This window comes from Drosophila sechellia, chromosome 2L (genome assembly GCF_004382195.2).
Source record: "Drosophila sechellia strain sech25 chromosome 2L, ASM438219v1, whole genome shotgun sequence".
Lineage (NCBI taxonomy): Eukaryota > Metazoa > Arthropoda > Insecta > Diptera > Drosophilidae > Drosophila > Drosophila sechellia.
Genome location: NC_045949.1, coordinates 11233976 through 11247407, shown reverse-complemented (window position 1 = coordinate 11247407; position 13432 = coordinate 11233976). Strand labels below are relative to the sequence as shown.

Below are 13432 nucleotides of genomic sequence, written 5' to 3'. Positions count from 1 at the left end.
TCTGCCGTGGCCATCTTTCGAACCCCACTGCCATCCCTCTCCATAAATGAGGTTCTTAGCTGGTCTAATGTTTTTTTATTTGCCGCTAAGGGAAATCGATGGAGTCCAGTCTAGGAGGCGCTGACATGCCATATGCCACATGGAAGTAGCCACGGACAGGATAAGATGCTTAGTGATACATGTGGGAGATGTTAGGGGTAGACACTTCGACTAAAAAGTATCTTCAAGGTACTAAGACTATACTAAGCACCAAGATAATAAATAATCCTTTAAATAGGAGAAGCATTTGTTTTTGTTAGTATTTAAATATTACATATTTTAATTGCATTTCTAATGTAAGTAAATGAATTCATGGTGATAAAAACGAATAGGAACATGTTTTTATCTTTGGAAATGTTTCTATTATTCTGTGTCTGTAACAGAAGATTATATACGCAAGGATATATAAAAGGCGTTGACCATTGATAGTCGATCTCCGAGAAAAATAAACATTAAAGGGGGCGGTGGGGCAGTTTCGCTCTGTATTCCTTGTGCACGCTCATATCTTAACGGTTTTCGTTTATTTTCATATAAACGCACATATATACAGCAGAATGGTGTGGGTCAGAAAGTGTGTGAGGTGGTGGTGCTATATGTGGGTGGTGTGGTCTTGGCCGGGCTATGAGTATATATGATTTTTATTGTTATTGTTTTGTCCTTTTATGATGTTGCACGTATCGCAGTAACTTTGCCCGAATGCTCATGTGTACGTGTATCTTGCGAGTCCCTGGCTATATCCCACATAAATACAAACACACTCGCTGGCACGTATATAAATAGAAGAAAAATCGAAGGAAAACGAGAAAAATGAAACAATAACAAAGCGTGCAGTCTCGAATAAGCCACCCACCCATTCCACCCACCCAGTAACTCCGTATTCCCCATTCGGTTATAATTGGGTGGCATTGAGGGTGCTGCCGCCGGACTCGGAATTTCACCCCCAAAAAATCGCTTTCTTTCCGCTGGTTCCCCCTCTTTTGTTGACTTAAGCGAAATGTGCTAGTGTGCGTGCATGTGGGTGAGTTCTAAGGGCTGTTTACCCCCGCGATCGACCCCATTTCCGTTGTGTTTGTGGTTGTAATTTGAAGCCAGCGACAACCGAGCCTTGTTGGGTTTTTTCCTTCGAAAAGGAGGGTGTATGGCACGTTATGGATTTATGATATATATACACATAACTTTATGCAATAAGCGCAGGTTCAAAAAGCCCTTCCTGTGGTTGGCTGAAATTGTTGCTTGCACTTCCGATTGGCTGGGAATATCAAGCAAATTCATAATTCCAGCGGTCACTTCATAATTCCCCACACCAAATGGCATCGTCGCACATTGCGTATGCGCAATATTAACCAAGGCTTGGAAAAACGGAAACTTTGGCTGGACTCTAGGTGAGGTCATCCCATTTCCACTTTCATCTAGTTATCTGATCCAAAAGAGGGGACATAATATTTCCCATCCTATTTCCTAGTACTACTATTTTATTTTTATTGCTTCACTTCGCCTCGGCTTGATATGTTTCCTTTTCCCTCCTGCGGACTGTCCTGCAGCCCCATTGCTGTTATTGGTTTCCACTTTTTTATTCCCTTTGAACTGGACACGGCTATATTCTGCCCTTTCCCTTCAAATGTGAACGACTTTTTGTATTAAATTCCCTCCTTTTTGCCATCTTTTTTATTTGACGAGGCTTCAGTGAGTTTTTCAGTGTGCTTCTGAAAAAAATTAGATTTATTATAGATATTTTATAGTACGGACTGAGTTGTTCCGAGATGAAGAAAGCGAACAAGAAAGAATATTGTGGCTACGTGAAAGTTTCGGCACTGAACTTTTGGTTTGGCTTCTTATGTAAGGCATACATCTTCAATCTAAAATAGAAGTTTACAGTTCTTACTACTAACTATAAAAACTAAAATACAAAATATGATATTTCCTATTGAATATTAAGCAAAATTTATGCAAAGCTCCCTTTAAATATATTTATAAGATTTTTAAAACATTTAAATTTCTATTATCTTCATCCTTATCTATGACCGTGTATTGGGTACCCAATTCGCACCTCTCAGGTGAGTGGAATATTTTTATGCCATTTTTATTTGTCGGACAATTTCTTCTTGCTTCTCATGGCATTTTTATTCCGCTCTTATTTTGTTGCAAATTTTTTTTTTCACATTTTTATGGCGCAAATTGTCAGAAGAAAAAGAAGCAGCAAGAAAAGTGAGCGACGCAAAAACAAATTCCCGCAAACTAAATGTGTTTGTGGTGTTTGATAGCGTCAGCAATGTTGCCGCTTGGGTGGGTCACCCTTTGGCCACCACCCACTTTGAGCCGCCCCGCTTTTCCGGGCCACTTTTTCGCTCTCCTTCGAGGAAAAGCGCGAGCGAGTGGGAGAAAGCAGGAGCAGTAGCAGCAGCAGGTGAAGTACATGGCAATAAAGGAGAAAAATTAATTTTATCCTTTCCATTTCCGTTGTTGCGTGCATCAGTGTGTGTGTGATTTTCCTTCTCGCTCTTTCCTTGGCCGTGTGGGTGGCAGTTTTTCCCGCACATTTTTTTTTTAGTTTTCTTCAGCTTTTGCATTATTTTAACGTGTGCTCTTTTTTCCCACCCTCACCTCGACTCTATTTTTTTCCTTCGTTATAAATCTTGAGGTTGAGCACTCGACTGGACGCCATTTTTTATTTTTCACCCACACGAACCCCACCCACACGAACCCCACCCTCCACCATCCCCGGCCCCAACCCCTTTTAGTCGGACGTCGCTTATTTTTCAATTCTGTCAGCTGCTTTGGTCAGAAAATGTCGCTGGGGAGCGGTCGACGGCATCCTTTTCTCCGATTGCAAAAGTTGAGATGGGATGTGTGGGGTATATACTTGTATGCTATCTGCAAAATAATTTATAGATGCCTCAACCAAAATGGACAGAGTAAAGGGTTCCGTTTCCTTATTTACTTTTTTATTGAGACTCCGTTTTTTTCATTTTAGATACTGAAATTCAAGAAGGCACGTTGTATGTTGGATCTCAAGGGGGTTTTAGATAAACAATCACTTTTACAAATCAAATCTGGACATTAGATACAATATAGACCTCAGGCTTTTTGAAGAAACAAGCAGGGGATTCTTAAGAATTCACGGTGGAGAAATATAGCATTACATTCTTTTTTTATCATGGGAATTCTTATACAAAATAATATTTGTGCTAATGTCTATGATGTCCATGATGCTCGTGGTGTCCATGGTGCTCATGATGTTCACGGTGATGCTCGCCATGATGTTCCGGATATTCATGAGGATTTCCATGAAAATGACCGGACTCAACTGGATTACCTCCATGGAAATGGCCAGATCCCACAGGATTTCCATAACCAGGCTGATATTGGTTTGGAGAACCTTGTCCAGCGAATCCTCCTTGACCCGGGTGGACTCCTCCCTGACCAACTCCAACCTGGCCGCCAACTCCACCCTGTCCATTGAATCCTATTTGTCCACCAAATCCTGCTTGCCCGCCGAGTCCTCCGAATCCTCCAAATCCTCCTTGTCCTCCAAGTCCTCCTTGTCCAACTTGGCCAAATCCATTCTGAGCGATAGCAGCAGTTACCAGCGCAAACAGAGCAATCTATAGTTATAAAATTATTATTATTAAAATAAGGATTTCTAAGTTAGAAGACGCACCAGTAGTTTCATCGTGGCAGAAGTTTCAGTACTGAGGCGACTTTACAAATTTTTTGATTTTTATACCACGACTTGGTAATTTAAAGTAGGTAGCTGAAAGGTATTCTACCTGACTGAGGGACTTAAGTGTGAGTCTCTACCTGTAGAAGGAAATCACAGAAAAGTATTGCTCTCAACATCTGGTTAGGATGGAAAATAAAATAAACCAGTTCATTGGAAGAGGGGAAATGGAAATACAGAAAAAATCCGAAAAAGAATCCCAATTTTCAATACCATGTTAAAATGACGGGAATATGAGTTTGAAATTAAACTGTGTTTAATGTTTTTATATTTAAAGCTTATTATCTTTAAAAAGTTTTTATCAACACAATATTACTCGATTTTTTCGATCCGGGAAAATCCGGTTGATATAAAATCATTAATAAGTCATTTCTCAGATACAACATATAACATAGTGAGTTTACAAAATCTAATGTTGATGTTAAAACATTTTCTACTTTGTTTTTTGTCTAAAGATCAATGATTTCGTATTTATTTTTTCCAGGTATTTCATCAGTAGGGACTTCGTCACCGGGAATTGGAGATTGGGAGCTGCCATGCTGATCGTCGTTTGAGGATTCGTTGTGAGGTCTTTCGGTACCGGGAGATCCACTTTGAGGTGGACCGCCTCCTGGGCAACCACAATGCGGACACCCTCCTGCTGGAGATCCAGATGGTGGGGGGTGGTGTGATGAAGGAGGCGGAGGTGGCGGAGGAGGATATCCCTGCCAATAGTGGCCACCATACGGATATCCCCCCGGTGGTGGATAATGGGGCGGTGGTGGAGGTGGACCGTATCCCTCCCAAAAGTGGCTTCCATGTCCATGGGGACGATGAGGGGGTGGTGGAAAAGGCTGGTGCTGGGGTCCGTGTCCACAGTGTCTACCACCACCATGTCTGCCACGATGGTGGTGATGGTGACGAGGGGGTGGCGGACCTCCGTGTGGGTGATGTCCTCCTCCAGAAAATCGGCGACAGCCCATCTGATCGAAACTCAGATAAATTTAGCAACGATCTGAAATGATGTATGACTAATATTTTTGAGAATAAGATGCATTTGAATCTTTTTATATGCAAAAATATATATGTATATATTTATACGTCCGCTGTACATACATATATTAAGCTGATAAGAATATTTTTTAAGTACATATTCTTAATTAACTTAAATTTTTCATTTATGTATCTAAATGGAAACAATATACAGTTAAATATATGTTTGTTTTGCAACTGGTTTATTTTAGCGTACTTATGACGTATTTTATTTGTTGCTTTATTAGCTAAAACAAGTTCGAATTCGATTTGTTGACGCAGTGGCCGAATTCATTGATGTATATAAGTATATTATACAAGCACATACAATGTCTGGATATTTTTTTCTCTACCAATAAATATTTTAAAGAGTAATTCCTAAAACAAGTAAAGGTAAAAAAAAAAAATTAGCGCACAATTAATTGCTTTGTCTTTTGTTGTTTTGTACACAAGAATTGTATCAGCTGCTTAAATGTTATTCACAATATAGAGTGGCATTGTATTCGGTTGCCAAAAAATAATCTATAGGTTTATTTTTGGAAGAGTTGTTTGTTGATAACATATCGCCGCCAAAAATACTACAAATTCAAAAATAAATATTAGCAACATTGTTAATTTTAAAAACTCACAGAAAACTCAGAAAAGTTTTCAGTCCTTTTCAATCGATCTCTTTATTTGTGGAGCATAGTGAAACCAAATAATTAAAGAACTAAATCGTCTTAATTTCGAGAAGCTGCTTAGCTATTATTAAGCCTTCGCTTGCCTTAAGTATTTATCCTTGAGTGAGGAAATCCTTTTCGGCGGAAAGAAAATCCAGCAGCATAAAGTTATGTGCCTAGGGCGAAAATTTTAATTCCAAATTTAATTTTCCTCATTTTCCCCGGATGAATTTGTCAGAGCGTGTCGCATTCGGAAACCACTTTCCCGGGGAGTGAAGTGGAGACAAAGACATCTCGGGAAAAGGAAACATTTTTTGGCTTATGCCAAAATTACATCAAAAAGCGCTGCGGGTATGTAGGTATGTAGGCAGACGTGGCAATTCCCATCTTACGATTGAGTAAAGTGGCAAGAGGACGAGGGCCAGGATGGAGCTGAAGGATGGTTTGGCCTTGGGAGTGGGAGGGAGTGAATGCCGTGAAGATATGCGGACCCTTGGTGAAAAGTTGAGCGGATCGAGGAACGGGGTTGGTGATTGCTATCTTCATAATGACTTTGAAGTGTCAAACAATTTTGGGAAATTATCAACGCCCGCCTCGTCTTTCGCAAAGGTGAAAATGAAAATTGTACTTTTTGTTTGACTGAAACTTGATGGGGCCAAACTGAAGATATAATTATAATTTAATTGAAATGAAATTGTCGCTTAAGTCGAGTGAAAAAGGAATGGTAATGCGGCATTGGTAGATTCCAGGGGATAAGCTCTCAACTTAATATTTTGCTGGCTAAAAATTTGGGCAGATGCGAAATACTCTTGGCTGAGTTGTAAAAGTGAGTCAATAAAATACACAACTATTTGCACACCAATTTAATATGCCACATAGGCGAGTTGAAGGAGTTCGCCCAGCTCAAGTTTTCCGAGGGATGCGACAAAACCCATAGGGTTGACAAAAGCCCATGAAGGGCCAAAAAGAAAAGCACACCGAGTTTCTGAACAGGTCCGAACAATGTCCGAGGAAAATCAATTTAATTTTTACTCATGTTCATGGCGTGACCCCTCGATAATCCATGGAAAAGGGAACGAGGTCGTCCTGCTGCTGAGCCGCCTGAGGTGGAAATTTCACTTAAGTCACTTTCAACTTTCGCAAGATGCCATCAAAGTTGCCTCCAAAGTTACTGGTCAGTTGATTTTTCCACCTCCTGGGGTGGCGGCCATTACCACCGATATTTACATTTTACCCAACCCACGGGGAAACCTTTTCTCGAACACGATCTCCCCCAGCGCTCTCCAAACTTATGAAAAGTTTCGATGAATTTGCAATAATGCTTTTTTTTGGCAGGTGTGTATACATTTACCTTCAGCGCACGTGTGTCAGCTTTTCATTAGATACTCTCCGCAATTTTCAAACCGTGAATTGGTTTTTTCATAAGACCAGAAGAAATGAGTAAGTTTTTGTAAATTATTTTATATACATTTTTTTATCCCCCAAGTGGCGTAAAATTGTATGTTGTGCTGTAGAGCTTCAAGTTCTATTACAATGCCCAAAAATGTAACGTATGTTTAAAGCATATATTTATGGTGTTAGCCTATGTACAACAATGTATGTGTATATGAAAAGGTTTTGTGAAAAACAATTTTGGTGCCCACTGTGTGCCGCAAAGGGAAAACAAAATGGCATACTTGTACTGTATGGAAGATGAAGATGAAATTGGAAAATCTGACCGAGCCAGGATACAGAAAGGGGTGTGAACGTCGGGTGGCTGGCACTTACATGACATGACAATAACTTTGACTTGACCATTCGACCGTTGCTCATATCTGAGCATCCTTCCCAGCTGCCCACCACTCCAGATCCAGATCCTTCTGCTTGTTTGTTTGTGCTGGTGCTGGGTTGATGGCGAGGGGGGTTTTGCAGACAGCAGGGATGGGATGTGGGATGAGTGCAGACAGGCAAGGATGTGTGGTGCACAGGTACACACACTCACTCGCACACTCACGTAATGCTCTTTTTTGGCTCCAATGCGATGGCTGAACAAAGAGAAATATTTATGCGTTGACCAACTTGACCAACTCGGACTCCATTGCCATTTCCAATTCAACCTCCGGTGGTCCTTGAAAGCCAAAAATTCCGAATTCAAATCCAATTCGAAATCAAAGCCCGGCCAAGGAAGAAATTCCCAGAAGGGGTTGAGTCCCCCAACTGCAAGCGTAGTCATTGCTGTTTATGATGAAAAATGTCCAAAATTACTTTGCCAGCACTGAAAAAAAATTCGTATTTTTTAAATATATTCTTGACTAGACTTCTGGCCAAAATACAATTTTCGATCAACTTACATATAATAAGGAAATGTTAGAGAAATGAGGAAATAATATTTTGTTTTGTGTACGTTTTAGTATCCATGCGATGTAAGTGTGTTTGCAGACACATGATGACCTTTTGGGCACGGCATCGAAAGGGTCAGTCCGAGACAACTCCACTCGAGTTTTACGTTAATATTTAATATTGCGAATAGTTGATTGAAACATTTAGAATTTTCCATGACGGGCGCCAGCAGCTTCGGAACAACAAATTGCTCATCTCTGCATATTCCAGTACGAGTGCTCGATGTCCCATTTCTTTAGTTGGCTGCCTGTGATTTTATTTGGCCATTGCAAATTGAATTGGGAATAATTTAGTAGCTGAATATCACATGGGAAATGCACACAAAACTATTTTTGTGATTTTCGATTGTTAAATGGATATCGCTAGTCCAACTTGGGAAAGTAAAAATAGGAACTTTCTCTAAGGGCAATCATACCGCTTACACTTACAAATTGATTACCATTTTTCAGGGGAGCTAAGCATACTTTATTGAACGAAATTAAAATCCCCATGTTACCTTTATTAAGAGACGGGCGGACAAACAGCGGGAAGTCCTGGTATTGCAGTCGCCCATCAGAAGGACATAACGATAATTAATAGAATTTGTTCGGGGAATACGTAATGAGACATCGACTGGGGGACTTGATGTCCTGCAGACAGGAGAGCTATTCGATTTTTATTATTTTTCGATTTGCAACGCATTCATTCAGATTTTGTTGTTTTATTATTAACATTTTCATCTGGACTCCGCCATTGGTATTTTCCCGCCAAGCTTTTTTTGTTTTCTTCGTTTTTTTCCCAATTCGTTTAGACAAACAAACTTGAATGTAAATGAAATGGGGGATCGGTTCGTGGGGCAGGAGCGATACAGTAAGTGTAATAAAAATTAACATTAATTCAGGAACAAGAAAATGGGGAAAATTCATATGACACGAAGGACCCAGTTGGCTGGGGAATGTTGAAGAATTTTAACAAGAAAAATATGTAAATTGTCCCGTAATAAAAACGTCCGTTTTCCCTGCGACCCGAAAGCACACTTATCTGCAAATATAAATTTTATGAAACATTCTCCGAAAGAAAAAATAGCTGCGAAGGAATTAAAATGGCAGAAAAGTATAAGGATACAAAAGAATAAAAAATCAAGTGAGAAAAAATAAAAGCAGCAAAGCAAACGAAATGAGGCCCAAGGCTTGAGGGGTGGGCACAAGTTATATCCCTGCAGGACATTATTTTAAATACTAATCCGCATCAGTTTTCATTTGAGTTTTCTTCCAGACCCTGTTCCCCTCTCCCTCCATCTACGGCCGGGCCCCGGGAAAACGTCGCTGTCCCTCCCGCTTTTCCTCTCCGCTTTTCACGTTCCGCCTGTCTGGCTGCCATCTTTGTTTGTGCTGTGTCGTTACATAAATTCAGATGTTATCCCAAATGCGCAGCATGCACGTTATTAAAATAGCGGCAGGGCAGGCGAAAGTCGGAGGCAGATGGAAAATGTGGCAAGTGTGATGATGTAGCCAAAGTGCCCCGCCCTGCCATACGTTTGCTATTAATAAAGTAGTTTGGCTAACCATCGTATAGATATATCCTAGTGTTACGACATACATAGATAAACTTTCATTAGGCAGCTTAGATATTTTTGAAAAAAAATATTTTTAAGCTGTTTATTCTGAAACTTTTTTCGCAATTTTAATAATCTGAATATAGTATCTGAATCTGAATAGTATTGCATGCGTCAAAAATATATTTTTTATTTATAGTTTACCATTCATTGCATTTCCATCCAATTCTAGTGTTATATATCTCAGATATCTTATATATCTTATCATTATATCTTAGAATAGCCAAAAAATCAGGTGAACATGGAAAACGATAGTTCATTTATTCCATTGTTCAACTGCTGCGAGCATTTAATCCAAATTTGTGGTCAGTAGGGGAGGTTGGGGCTTTTATTCGAATTAACAGGCGATAATTGCTTGACCATATTTAGCTGAGAGCGGGTTTTTGGAGTTGGTTAGTGCTGGGAGTCAGAAAAAACGCAAAATGTTGGTTAAGGATAAAGCCTGTCTGAATATGTTATCTAAAACGCTAAATCAAAATGTTTTGACTATAAGATACCCGATGCTTTGGATTTGCTTTTGGTTTACTTTGCGCTTCCTTTGGATTTACATTTTGCTTGTTTTGGGTTCCCTTATGTTTTGCTTAGGATTTCATTTGAGTTTACTTTCAGATTTCAATAAGCTTGCTTTACATTTGCGCATCTTCTTAAACTCTAACGTTCTACAGTTTCCTTCTAAATATTTTTAAATAACTGCCGAATACCAAGCTCTATTACCATGTAGCCCTATTTCTTGTTTGTTTTAATTCCAGTTGGCTTTCTTTGAGAAATTGGAAAACGTAACGAAACCTAGACCTAGAACCCAACCCAAAGTCAGGCCAACGAAGGGAAAACCCAAATGAAAATGCAATTTTATTTATTGTTATGTACAAATACTTGCTTGGCTTTTTTCTTCTTTGCACATGCCGAGCTTATGTAAATTTATTTATTTTGCGTAATTTTTCTTGTTTTTACAGAAGAATAAATTCGCCTTGTTGGCCCGCCAAAAACCCAGTCCGTTTCCACCTCCCGTTGGTAGAAAAAATTTAATTAGAATAAAAAGACCGAGGCAGCGGAACCAAAGGAAAAGTGAGAGAGCAAGGCACAAAATTAAAACAAAACAAAAAAATGTTCGGCTAACCGATGCTTAAATACCCTTGAAGTAGTAAAAAAAACGGACTATTGCTACTGTAAAATAATATATTTTATACTTAATACTTTATACCTTATAGCCGCAAATATCTATATTCACTGCGTTTCAAACATCTGGCTATTAGCAATATACCCTTTGTAAGGGTATAATGAGGAAACTGGTGAAAAAAATGTTACCAAGCCGAATGCCAAGCAAGAGGAAGGATTTCGTGGGTCTGGCTGGTCCTGTCCGTAATAAGGCAAACGTTGTGCAATTTTCATGTGTAGCTGACAGCCGACGCCAACATTTTGTAATGAGCTGCCGGCCATCCTCCCAATCTGTGGGGTCACAGGGGGGGTCTAACGGGGGGTCAACGGAGGGTCAGTTCTGTCAGTGGACAAAGGTTGCCACTTGGCCGCCATGTCGTGTCCGCGACTTTGACTTGAGGGAATTTTCCCCACACTGGCTGTCCGTAAATTATAAGCAATAAAGTGTTAAAAATAAGCCCAACTGGAAAAAAACGAAAAGGGGCACAGGAAGTGGTAAGGTCCTGTCACTCGAGCAGCTTAATTGCGCACTTGGTTTATGACTTCATAAGACAAAAAATGCTGTAATAACATGGCAATAAAAAGAATCCAACAATATAAATATTTAAGAACTGTTTTGTATATTTACGATTACGATTACGATACGATAAAAACTCTTTTATAAAACCTCTGAGCTATATTTGTTCAATATTAGATACCATATAACTTATTTGTACTCTAATTGTGTTTAAACGCTACGAAACTGTTTAGAATATTTAATTTTCACAGTGTTTTACAGCTGCCAGGCACTCATATGATGACGCTCAATTATGGGGTGGTTTACGTGCTTTAGTTTGACTCAAATTTAATTGCATTGTATTATGGAATTTATATGACATCCAACCGCTCACAACATATTCACTTTGACTGGGATCCTCGCCGGTACTTTAGTTCTGGTCGCTGGCATGGGATTAATTATGATGCGCCCTAAGTTGCTTGCTCGGTTTAAATGAAATGTAATAATTTTCGTTGAAGGATTTTAATTTGGAATTTGAACATTGTACACAACATAAATATTCAGCCATGTGGATCCCACAGTGAAAGGAATGTTTATGTACGCCTGCCTAACCAGGACATCATAAACTCGGCTTTTCCAGCACTACGTTTCCAACCAAAGTTGCCAGGCAGGTGCGGCTGGGATATTTGATAGCATGGATTATGTAACATATGTATGTATGCATTCTTCATTCTAGATGGATTTCATAGCGTAAAGGTGTGCTGAAGCTCGAAGAGGTGTTCTTAGATTTAGCCCTTAGTGAAGTTTCCATTGAACCCGTAAGAAAAATGATCAATTATGTTAGTACTAAATTATTGAATATCCTTCTTATTTCAGAATTGCACTTATGCGTCGTAATACTAAGTCGTAAGCTCCGAGTTTTGTTAATGAACATGGCGCAAAAATAAAAACTTTGGCACATTTCTAGCAAACTCAGCAATAAATGGCATAATGAAGGAATTAATGAATGGACGAGAGGGCCAGGACAAACCGAGTGGAGAAAAACTGGAGAATCAGCAGCGGGGACGAACTTATGCAAATGCAAATGAAAATTAATTTAATCCGCAGTACGAGTAAATTTTCCATTTTAATTTAATTACATGGACACTGCCTACGTGAGCGACAGCTAACCAAAGGCAAAAAAGGCAAGAAAATCAAATAAAAAACGGAGACTTTCAAGCAACCATTTTTCCCCCCATCTGAATTTTCCTTTTTTTTAAAGGGTGGGTGGCTTGGGCGGTGTCGCAACTATGAAATGCTCGTGTGTCCACTTAAAGCCAATTGGGTAATTATTTTAAGCCGCAACGGTCATTTGGCCTAAGTGCGGAAATTATGAAGGTTCCTCCAGCTTGTGGGCTGGGCACTTAATTGGGGCGATTTTCCAAAGTCCTTGCTTATGAAATTAAAATGCAATTTTCATTAAGTCACAGCGCATTGCCTCAACTCTGCCTACAAGGGCTCCTCGCTAATAGCGAAATAAGCTCGAATCGGAGAGGCAAAAAGAAATGAGGCAGTCAGACGACAGTCGGAAAAAAGAAGGGACATTGCCAATGGGCAGATGAGGAGCAAGTCAAAATAACAAATTAATTAGCAAAAAAGCAATTATTCCTTCTGCGTTCTGTGCGCTTTCGAATCCATTTGCAATGAGCACAATTGAATGAGAAATTACATTCGTATTAAGTCGAAACAGAGACAACCATTTCAGCTGTCATTGCCTAAAAAAATCACATATTATAATATATATATAATATATATTTTATATAGCTTCTTATGCTGTTGTTACTTACTTCTTACTTCTTATCCAATCGCCAAAGGAAATGGCAATTAAGGTGAACCGTTGACCACCCCTTTTTGTCAGCCAAGGGTTAATGTACTAACAGCAACATAAGCATAAACAGATTAGAGGACACACAACATTTTCTACTTTTTATGGTCTTATATATACATAGAAGCCCATTTCATTCGTTATCCTTCCTCACAACACGGCATTCCAACTGGACATTGGGGATGGGCTCGGAACATTGCAAAGTGGTGGCGACATTATGTAAGAAAAATGCTAAATAAGCGCTTAATGCATAATCTGCACCGAGGCATTACACACACAAAAAACAGGGATAACTGCTGGGCGGCACACGAGCCCCATTCCGACCACCCGACCCCCACTGACCATCTACCCAATCCTCTGACAACGGCTTGGTCTGCCTCCGGACTGGCCCGACCGACCAGATATGGCCATAATGTATGACTGCCATTTTATATGCGCCTTTGAAAAATGTGCTGACACTTTGAGCCGAAGCAGGAACTCTACACTGCAACACACGTTTGTATGACAACTAAGACTA

The 13432-nt window shown here is 39.7% G+C and overlaps 2 protein-coding genes across 5 annotated transcripts; both read right to left on the bottom strand.

Annotated features, from left to right (window-relative positions):
- Positions 1–3094: 3094 nt before the first annotated feature.
- On the bottom strand, positions 3095–3781 carry LOC6612157 (protein spalt-accessory). The gene is made up of 2 exons (XM_002036638.2): positions 3698–3781; positions 3095–3641 (listed from the first exon to the last, which is right to left on the bottom strand). Exons 1-2 carry the CDS (start codon positions 3707–3709, stop codon positions 3225–3227), a joined length of 429 nt encoding a protein of 142 aa, XP_002036674.1. The 5' UTR covers positions 3710–3781; the 3' UTR covers positions 3095–3224.
- A 413-nt stretch (positions 3782–4194) lies between these two features.
- On the bottom strand, positions 4195–5233 carry LOC116803573 (basic salivary proline-rich protein 4). 4 transcript variants are annotated; one of them, XM_032727425.1, is made up of 2 exons: positions 5185–5233; positions 4195–4751 (listed from the first exon to the last, which is right to left on the bottom strand). In XM_032727425.1, exon 2 carries the CDS (start codon positions 4717–4719, stop codon positions 4207–4209), a length of 513 nt encoding a protein of 170 aa, XP_032583316.1. In that variant the 5' UTR covers positions 4720–4751; positions 5185–5233; the 3' UTR covers positions 4195–4206. The 4 variants fall into 4 exon arrangements, with proteins under 4 accessions (XP_032583316.1, XP_032583315.1, XP_032583313.1 ...); XM_032727424.1 differs by lacking the exon at positions 5185–5233 and adding an exon at positions 5097–5162; XM_032727422.1 differs by lacking the exon at positions 5185–5233 and adding an exon at positions 4986–5140 and having other exon boundaries at positions 4195–4767.
- Positions 5234–13432: the final 8199 nt, after the last annotated feature.